Raw genomic sequence first — 10,920 nt, forward strand, 5'->3', positions numbered from 1 at the left:
CCAAAAACCCCAAACAAATTAAAATGCTTAAGTTAATTCTGTCTGCCATTGAAATGCACTTGCATGAAGTGCCCAGAATCACCATTCAAAAGATGAGTGTATGAAAGAAAAAAGTGTTTTCCTTACTGATATTGGAGTAGAAAATTTAGGTTTGTATGTTATGGTTTTTTCAAGATCCATATTTTTACCATTTTCCCAGATAACTTATCAATTATGTTCAGGGACCAATTTGACACTTCTACTCTCTTCAAATTTTTTTTAAGCAAAAATAGGAGTATTTCACTAGCATCCTCTTCTGTCTCCTCCATTTTTCCCCTTCCCAAAAGGCACTCACAAGCCTTAACTTAACAATAAGGTAATAAGACCTCTGACAATCTGTGATCTGAGAGAACATTTATTCCAAAACCTTCATATCCTTGGTGGGTTAACAGACAGTATCTTTTGAGTCTGGGTTCTGCCCTGGAGTCACTTGCATTATACTTCTTAGTAACCACTTCAAGTTCAGGCTAGTAGTTCAAAGAAAATTCATGAAGCAGCAGCAAGATGTTGTACGATTGGCTGTAGGGCAGAATACCAACCCATGGCATTGGAAAGAATCCCCTCTTTTTCTTTGCTTCCAAATATATTCAGTGGGCTGCTGGCTGGCTTCCTTCTAAGCACTGTCTCCTGGGCTAACCATGTGTGGGAGTTATTTTGCAAACAGCGACTCAGAAGGAAATTCCAGGATTTGAAAGATGCTTGTCATTTGCTGATGGAGGCACATGAGGCTGGTAGGTGGAAGAAGAGTTCCCAGCTTGTTTTCTCCCATGCTTTGAAAAATGTTGTGGTATACATGGCTCCCCTCTTCCTATAAAGCATTCCCTAGTCTAGGGAAGCAGTCTTTCAAGGCTGTGAGCTGAACTGATCCAGTTTGAGTTGGGGGTGGGTGATACTAGGACCCAGCTTTTCCCACAGACACAGGGAAAGCACCCAATGCTGCTGCTTTTCCCCATGTTGGCATAGGGAAAGCACCTGCAGCCTGTTCCTTTCTTCTTGGCCACGGGGAAAAGCAATGGCTGTTGCCCTTGCTGCTGAATACTACTGAAGCCCCAAGTTTGTGGGTCAGACAATTAGCTCTGCAGACTGAATCCTGGACCCCTGCTCTAGGGTAGTGATTCTGAACCGGTGTGAGACAGCACTCTGGCACTGCAAGATCCTTTTAAGGGTGACAGCGGGTGCTTGGTGTGCAAATACCTAGACACGACTCGCAAGATAAACCCAGAGATTTCAAATGGGAACCTATAGTGTCAAAATATTCTGACCTGTTGCCGTCTTTCTGAGTTCTTTGCAACAAGAACAGCTCTATTATTGTTCTGTAGTCAAAGTAGTAGTGAAGAGTCTACGAAGGTTGACAACAACCACAGGACTAAGCATTTGCCCTATCAAAGGATCCTTTCTTTTTTCATGTCCATGTGACAAAAAGTATTTAGCAGAATTTGCAGGAATCTGACAGGCCACACAGTGAGCACTTCTGCTATGGCCTCAAACTTGTGACCGCTAGGCTATAAACCATGTGCCTTAGCAACTGTACCACCCCAGCCCTGTTCCCCTAAGGGAATCTTAAATCCTGTCTAGTTTTCTGGTCTCTGGGAAGCTTATTTACTGTAGGTGGGTTTTGATGACTTTAGTTAAACTGGTCCTGTACACTCTGATGGGAATCCAGTTGGAGTCATCCGAGTGAGTAATTCTGGCATTTCTTTAAGTGGAAATTGATGTGATCATATAGACATCTGCTTGTCCTAGTATGACCCATCTCAGACTGTCCATTAATGAGGCACCTAAACTAAAATATTCATACAGAAAACACTATACCTTATTCAGATAAATATTACAACTTATACTCAATTCAAAGATGAGGTTTTTACCTCCCCTCCTGCCATTTAACATGGGGGGAGGGGGGAAAAGCCCCTCTTCTTGGAATAGTACAAGGTAGCAGGGGGCAGGCAGCTGCTGCAGTCTAAACCCCAATCCCATGCTAAAGCCACATCTGCTGCCTGCATCTCCACTGCTTCTATACCTCCTGCCAAAGGTCCCTTGGCACCTTTCAGCCCCTACTGGGTACATCTACACGAGATGCCAAAAACAGTGCTAATGCGCAGTAGAAGCATTACAAAAAAAGCTGTTTGTCTTTGCTACTGCATGTTAGTGTGGGCCAGTGCCCTTTACACTACCTCATATTACAAACTTAACACGTAGTAGCAAAGGTGCATTAATGAACGTGTAGACATGCCCACTAACAGGGAGGTAAAAGTCAGGAGGCCTAGAGTTGGACAAATCCTATTCCATTAGACTTGCTGGCCACACTTGGTGGGTGTTGGATTTATTGCTGGGTTGTATCCTTCTTAAAGTGCTCAGTGGGAAGGTGAACAGGAACAATGCTACCTTGAAACAAAATGGGCAATGTGTAGGGGTTACACGTGGGTGCACGTGCACCCCCCAGAATATGGTGGTACACCCCCTACAAAGAGGCACCACCGACTGTCAGCAGTGCCTGCAGGCAGTCGCTGCTCACCACCCTGCTGCCAACACTGCCAGTGGCATGTGGGGGCAGTCCGCGATCCCCGCTGGCCACTGCCAGCAGGTGGTCACCAACCCTTGGTCAGTGCTCACCACCCCACTCCCCACTGCCAACAGCACCAGCAGTGTCTGCAGGAGCTCTCCTGCTTACTGCCGCCACACTCCCGCTGCTTCTGTGCCCTCACCCCAGCCGCTGGGGGCACAAGTCGTTCATGAAACAAAACAATTTGGGGGTGGGGGAGAGACTGAAAGGTGGGTTTCAAAAGGTGGAAGGGCCATAAATAGACTTCTTTGGTTACAGGCTACAAGGAAACTGCTTGGGTAACTAGGGAGGATGAACACAAGACAGGTGAGAGGAACTGCCCTTGACAAGATGCACAGTGACAAATAAGTAACAGACTAACAAAAAGCTGGATCTAGCTGCTTTATACAGGGCTTCGGCAGAGGGGGACTCTTAACTATTGGGTGATGGGGGGTGGGGAGGTACAATGTCAAGTTGCTGCACGAGGACACACTTCTGAATGGTGAGTCAGCAATGGGTGCCCTTGCAAAAGTGTGTTATTCCTGATATGCGAAATGTACATAATAGTTAAAATATTTTATACATGGATGGATGAGTAGGTAGGTAGGTATATAATATCAGAGAGAGATAATATTTTAATATTATTATTTATATATGGACAGGGATATATTTCTAGCATATCACAAATAACCCACTTTTGTAAGGGCACCCACTGCTGACTCACCAGACTGTACCCTCCCCCCCTCCCACCACCTTCTGTTGAACTTAACTCTAGGTAGTTAAGCTCCCCCCTCTGCTGAAGCCCTGTATAAAGCAGCTAGATCCAGCTTTTTGCTAGTCTCTCACTTAACTTGCCACTGTGCATTGTCAAGAGCAGTTCCTCTCACCTGTCTTGTGTTTATCCCTTCCCCCCAGTTACCTAAGCAATTTCCTTGTAGCCTGTAACCAGAAGAAATCCCCATTTATGGCTCTTCCACCTTTGAAATGCACCTTCCAGTCAACCAAATCTTTTTGCTTCTCAAGGTAGCATTGTTCCTGTCCGCCTATATAGGCATATAATATTTAACTTGATCATCCTTTACTTCTATGAAAGTTTTGAGCATGTGGCAAGATAATTTGCCTTGTGATTTTTGTGGATCCCAGGCAAGATGTAATGCCTTTCAATTAGTCACAGATATCTAGAATTTTTAAAAAGGGCTTAGGATTTTCTCCACTTGGTCATCATCCTCTTTAAACTATATTCTATTGCTCTACTGCAGCGACAGTGTTACTTTCCTTGAAATCTATAATTTTGATTTGACTAAAGATTAGTGCTCAGTGAATTCTGAAAAATCAGGCCCTTTTAGAGTTTCAAAGCCTGTAAATTCTAAAAGGCAAGCAATTAGAGAGTGTAATATTTAAATACTTACTTAAATAATAAGTAAATAAGTTAACTTGTTAGAAGGCACCTAACTGACAACCATGTCTTAAGTTCCCACTCCTTTGTGATGTCTATAATGTACATCAAATATGACACTACTCTTTCAAGATGGTGTGAATCCTTGCTTGTGGTACTGAAAGAAGACTGATATAGCAGTGGTGCATCCATCTGACTACTGGATACGGTGCTGTTGTTATCTCTGTAGTACCTCTGTACTCTTAGCAGTGCTATTGCGGGTGGGGTGTAGATTTTCCCACTTCTAATTTCTATAGAACAAAAACTTCAGGAGGCCTTAGGCAACTGCAATGTTACTGCCTCCATCTCCAATGGAAGGGCAATAGCAAGGCCAATGGAAAAAACAAGGCAAGTTACCTTTCAGTGGCTTTCTGCTAAGTGGAGCTTCCTGTCCCTTGAACTGAAATCATTTTTGAGGTGTTTACAAACATTACTTTTATCTACTGTAAGCAGTGATATGTTCCTTTTACTTTAAGTCAGCTTTTTCAATATAAAACCCAATATTTTCTTCAGTTTAGTTATTATGCTACTTAAATACTAACTGATATATAACAATTGGGGAAAATACTATGTGAATTGGCTTATGAATGTCAGAGTTCTTTACCAATTTTTATGTACGTGTGCACTTAGCTGTCCAGGGGGGCAATTCTCACTTTCCCAAGACAACAGCGATGCAAGTATTGTATGTAGTCAAATATAAGATGACCCTGCAATTACTAGAGTCTACATATATAGAAAACGTATAGATGTTATACTTTTCCAGGTATAGAATCTAATTATTGAATTTGTCCACCTCCAGCTGCTACAGCAGGGAAAATAAATCTGGGAGGTCAGGTAGCCCCCTTGTCCTCTGCATCCTGCTCCTTCCCTACCCACCCTCCCCCCATCAGAGCCTGCTCTCCCTAAGCACATGATGGAAGTGAGGAGCAAATCTGAAAACACTGACTGAAATATGCATATAGGCAAATTACTATGGGTGCCCAAAAAACTTAGTTCATCTGGAATAGATACATTTGAACTTCTATGAAACAACTACAAGTTTTAGTTCAAGTACCCCATAAACACACTTTTAAGCAGCACTTCTGTACCTATTTGTATACAGTCCAAACTATGCATGATACAAGTCACAGTAAATTATGAGCCTTTTGGCTTTATTGTTCATTGGGCTGGGCTCCAAAGTCAACAGCGTTTCAAGCCATGCTCAGCACTGTACCCCATAACTCAGCGCTGCTCAGTATGTGTGTGTGTGTATGCCAGATTACCCACCCACCCCACCACCACCACAAAAGAATCCACGTGCTGATTAGCCCCCACTTATGACTGGAACCAGCTGTTCTTGTTGCACATTTTTCGAGGATCCCATAACTCATAAGCAGATGAGATGCAGGGCCACTCTAATCATATGCAACAAGGTAACAGATAGAGAGAATCTGGGTGAATTGTTTGGGGCCCCGTTTGGTGGTGATTGCAGATATTTAAGGCTGGTGAAGAAACAGGAATAATTGGAAATGGACAAGAAAGGCACAGCTCAGCTGTGGGAGTGAAGGGAAGTCAAACTAATCAATGGCTCACTATTACTCAGAAAAGAGTCAGCTATGAGACTGAGTTTAATGGGAACTGCCATATATCTTAATCAGATGCGCTACACTAACGTTTCCATTTGGAAGGTGCCCATCAGTATGTTTGCCTAAGGGGGACCATGTTTTTTATAATCATGTTCTGTGTTAGCTGCATTTAATCAGCTTCAAAGTTGGTTTCCATTACTGAGCACATGCTGCTTTTGGCAGCAGTTCAATGATGCACAATGTATTTAATGAGATTTCCTTGTATGCAAATGTAAGACAAGGTGCTCTGTTTTTGCTATGCTGGTTGTGGGGGGGGAAAGAAACCTTGTCTTATATTTGAGTAAATATGGTAGTTCCCACTGTCTCTAATACAAATCCTTGTGTTCTGAAATAAGGCTACAAGATCTCACAGTTCTTGCTAGACCAGATGGCAACTGTTGACCTTACACTAATGAGAAATTCAGGGCCATTTTGCTCTAAGAGTACAAGCTACTTACCTTTTAAATGGAAGGAAACATCTCCTTTAGCAGAACAAGATGGAAGGTACAAGCAAACAATTCTGATTCTACGCAGAAGTGGGGAATAGTAGATAAACATATACCATACATTGCAGTTCACAACACCCACCTGGAATGACGACTGACATGTTTTGTCTTTTAAGCTTCAGATTTATGATTGTTTTCTTCTAGCTTTTTATTCTCTTCTGTATTTCCAAGGTCTTTGTCTACATGTTTTGATGCTGCCCTATGATGAAAAAATAATACCTTATTTTCATGACTCTGCATTTTGCTCCATCAAAACTTTAATATGCTATGCCTCTTTCCAATACAGAAAACATGCACAATTTAATTACCAGCCTAGTAAAAAGCTTGCATATGGCCATAAATATATTGATGGCATTAGTATTAGTTTATCCATAGAATTTAGCACTGATGTAAGGTTGCATACACATACTCTGCTTTAAAAAGATCCTCAATTATCTGAGCTTAATTGCCATGCACACTTAGTAAGGTTAAACTGGCTGTACACATTTTGCTGACACATTCATTGCATAGGTCTTTGCGTGTTGTATTAAGGAAGTCTTGTTTATGAACAAACTAAATTGAGATTTGTAAGAAAAGCATCCTTCCCAATATGGCAGTCTCTGTGTGCGCCCATGGAATAATTGCTTTTCAGAGCTTGTGCCAAAACAGCAGAAGCTCCCTTACTGTGAAGAAGTTAATGAGAACTTATGCTGTGCTGGAAAAGCATTCTGGGTACCACCTGGATGCTATTTGTTTCTAGATCTCTGGTAGTTATGACTGACAACTTTTGGGTAGAAAAGAGAATGTGTAAATATTTGAGCAGCAGGAGAAAGAGGTACGTCTCGTTTAAATAGCAGGTCATCTTTAATATAAGTAGTGAAGATGAATTAATGAGTTAAGTGCTTAGTGTAGCTTAGCACAATAAAACCACTAAGCCATTCATTCAATGTGTGAGAGAAGCTTCACTGTCTGCCAAGGTGAAAGATTCCTGCAGTGGTGTGATAACGTTTTAAAGGCCATCACTTTTAAAATGTAAATGGGCAACATATTTGAGTGGGGCAAAGTAAATCCCATGTGTCAAAGCAGCTTATCATATATACATTCTCTGTGGATAATTTTTCCTCTACAGAAAAAGTTGTCTGTTGTGACAGATTTATGCATGTGCTCACCCTTGCTTCAGGGTAAAGAACTGAGGTGACACTGACTTGTAGAATTCAGTGATGACACAAGTTAGCAAGAGTCTGACATGTCACAGACTGACACCATACATCATGTAACCTTTTATTGTACCTTTATTTTTCATTGGTGGAATGTCTGCATGCATGCTCTTAGTGTGTGCAAGGAGGTAGGCAAGCACCGCAACTGTTCTTTAAAGCATCCTAGAGAAGTGCTGTTAGTTGAGTCTTAATTCAGATAATGGGTTAGGACAAAATAGGACAACTTTGGTGTATTATAAATATATTCCAAATCACACGTGGTTGACATGCCAAGTCCCCTGTGCAAGGCACATGAAATGGCCTGATGCAAAGAAGGTACAGGTCTTTGGGCCTGATTTAAAAAAATGTATATATGTAAAATTCTGAAGTTCTGGGTACGCACAACAGCCTGAAACTTCAAGTATGGCTAGTGGGGAGGTCTTTGGTGTGAAAGCCCAGCTAGTACAAAGATCAGTGGCTTTAGTTCATTATCACTGACTCCTGTCATTTAAATAGTTAAGATTGTCACAAAGTTGCTAGTCGCACTATAGTAAGCTCTGTTGTATAGTAAACTTATTTGTTTTCTCATCTGACACCTCAGAGAGGAAATGAGAGATGCACTGCAAGACCATAATACAAGGGAAAAAAAGAATATCCTAACATTGGATAAACTACTTCTAGCTTAATAAATTTACTGTGGATTAGGGAGATTTAAAAGATAATTTTAAGCCTTACTTGTTGGCTAAGATGTATTTTGCCTGTCATCTGAATAACAAGACATGAAACGTCTCCTCCATAACACCTAAGCAGATGATGACAGGTAATAACCATTCTGGGGTGTCTCCAGCAAGACTACCGGGCTTGCTTAAAAAGGGCACTAACAGTTGCACATTAATTGACAAAGTCCAATAAGCAAAATCCTGCTTTAGCCATGGAACATGACTGAAGCAGAGGAAGCAGGGCTAAACTTTAATTTATAGAAACGTAAGGGTGTATGTCAAATATAAAGTCACAATAGAAGAGAATTAGGCAAAATTACTATAACTTCATTGTGTCCTTCACTGTGTGCAAAGCCTAAGCCAGGCTGGCTTTCACGTTAACACTAGTCAGTTCTGAACCCACTATTACCCTCTGTATGTTACAGCTGCAGATGCTAAAACTGTACGTTGATAAACGGATCCAACTATTTTGTTTCTTATTGTTCGAGAGTTGTACGTAAGAAACTTGTCTAACTATGCTAGATTCTGTTTCTCTCTCCTTTGATATCACAGACATCATCGTGAACCTTTCAGGCCCCAAATGTAATTTTTTGTGAAGATGGAGATTTCAATTTCAGAGCCAGTGAGGAGCTACAGCTCCTGTTACGGCCCAGAGAAGGTAATAAATGCTGGAGGAACTCAGTATGTCTGGAAATCTGGCCATTTCTTCTGATACCTAACGCTAAGGATGGAAGCATCACGATGTTATTTTCTAATGGATGCAGAAGCCTGTGATACCACTACTGTAGGGCTGTTCAGCTTCCTAGCTCCTCGGGGCTGCAGATGCTGCACCAGTTGAGCCACAGCCCACTGGGCTAAGCAGATGCTTCCTCCTGCTCCTCTGCATGCCCATGTGGGTGCCCCCCCACCTCTACCAGACACCCAGCCCTGCAATGCATGTCTTCATGGGCACCCCACCACTACCTTCCCTGGGGCAGAGGCAGGACACAGTAGCCAGAGGAGAGAGGAAGAGCCTAGGGAAAAGGTGTTGCAGCCAGAGCAATGAGGGGAATGGTATCTGGGCAGGAGCCCAGGGGCTATAACTTAAGCCTTCCTGGGGCACCAATTGGACAGTCCTGTGCTGCACTGCAATACTAGTGCTCCCCCAGACACTACCAATGACAGCCACAGCTTTAAATATTAGTGATCCTTGGGCAGGCAATACTCTCAGGCCTATTAAAACACAGGGCTCTTACTGCTACTGAAGCAACCAGCACCTTGACTCTGGTGGAGCTGTGCCAATGCTCACAAGAGTGGAAAACTCTGGCGCAAGAGCCACAATAATACAGCCTGAGTTTGTAACCAACTAGTGGCAAGCTGGCAATGCACTTAAATCCCCCTATTGGTTCTTCTGGCAGCTAACTGTATTGCACTCACCAGCTTTTGTGGTTGGTGTGCAACTTTTATAACCAAGTCATGACATATCTACAGTGCAGAATTCAGTGCTGCTAGTCTTTGTTCAGTGTGCTAGGACATCTCAATGTGAACTAAACTAAAGTACCACTGCTGTAGATCCTCTGGGAAGTGTATCCCTACTACAGCAGCTTAACTAGATACCACATGTTGCTAGAAGTCGCTCTCAAACCTGTTGGAGCTGGGTAGTATGTTATGTATAGCCATACAAACCTACCTGATGCCATCACATGTCGCAGGAAACAGCAGTGGCATCTATTTATCTGAAGTGGACTTGTAACTAAGACCAGGTACTACTACAGCTTTACTTATAATTTGTTTCAGCTTCCTGTACTTTTCTCCCCTACTCAGATTATGCAGATCCTTGTATGGTTCACTAAAATTTAGACTCCTCATCTGACATCTCACACTTTGCTTCAAGAAAAGTCCTGAGTTTTCTCCAAGAATATGCCTGCTTTTGGTGATCCCGTAATCTCTATAAATGACATGTCAGTCTCCCCTTGGATTGGGGTGAGCTCTACCTTCAGCTGTTTTACTTGGATGTCATTCTCAGTATGATATTCACTAATGGAAAAACAATATTTTCTTTTTTGTGTCCTTGATTTAAACTGTTAAATATAAGAGTTCATTCAGAATTAGTCTCCCATGGTTTCTGGCTTCCTTTTACCACCAGACTCAACATTTCGTACTGTGATTTATTTTAAGAGGGAAATTCAAAGTAGTAGGTGTTCCTGTCATCTCAGCTTGCTTGATGAACATGGCAGCGACCAACAGAAAAGTGCATTTAAGTCTCTCCCTGCACTGAAGCAGGAACCATGAACTTTCATAAAACGGCATCGCTTTTGAAAGCCCTGTTTAGATTTTTACTCAAACTCATCATTTACTAAAGACTGCACAGAAAAAAAGAGCCCAGAATAAGAAGCAGCATCTGCACCATCTTTGACCAACTATTGATGAATGACCAACAGCAGAAAGAAGGGACTTGCCTGAAGCCAATATTCTAGCATTGAAGAAATGATGACCAGTGGGGAAAAAAGGTACATGTTGGTACAAATGCACACCAACATTAATCACGTTCATATGAAAAGAAAGTAAGTAGTTAATATAATGGAAGGTAATCATGTGAACAATGCAGAATCTGCACGTCATGTTACAAATGTTTTCTACATAATATGACTCGTAACTTTTAAGTGTTGTGGTAAATGTGTGTGAAGTAGCAGCAAAGCCCAATTTTTGTTGTTCATAGTTTCATAGATTTAGGGTCGGAAGGGACCTAGTAGATCTTCTAGCCCGACCCCCCGCCAGGGCGGGAGAACAACAAAACCCCAAAACAAAAACGGGACTCAAATGAGTCCAGCCAGGTAGGCATCCAGCCTCTTCTTAAAGACCCCCAGGGTAGGGGCCAGCACCACTTCCCTTGGAAGTTGGTTCCAGCTCCTAGCCGCCCTAAC

At 42.2% G+C, this 10,920-nt stretch overlaps 1 protein-coding gene across 1 annotated transcript in view; it reads right to left on the bottom strand.

Moving 5' to 3' along the window:
• The window catches only part of ALCAM (activated leukocyte cell adhesion molecule), a 122,572-nt gene that overhangs the window by 3,978 nt on the left and 107,674 nt on the right, over positions 1-10,920 (bottom strand). Inside the window, exon 15 of the mRNA XM_019525792.1 lies at positions 6,206-6,322. Coding sequence (XP_019381337.1) covers positions 6,235-6,322 — 88 coding nt within the window. The 3' untranslated portion in view covers positions 6,206-6,234. The remainder of the gene's footprint in view (positions 1-6,205; positions 6,323-10,920) is intronic.

The sequence above is a fragment of the Gavialis gangeticus genome, unplaced genomic scaffold (assembly GCF_001723915.1).
Source record: "Gavialis gangeticus isolate Ggan-Ray unplaced genomic scaffold, GavGan_comp1, whole genome shotgun sequence".
NCBI lineage: Eukaryota > Metazoa > Chordata > Crocodylia > Gavialidae > Gavialis > Gavialis gangeticus.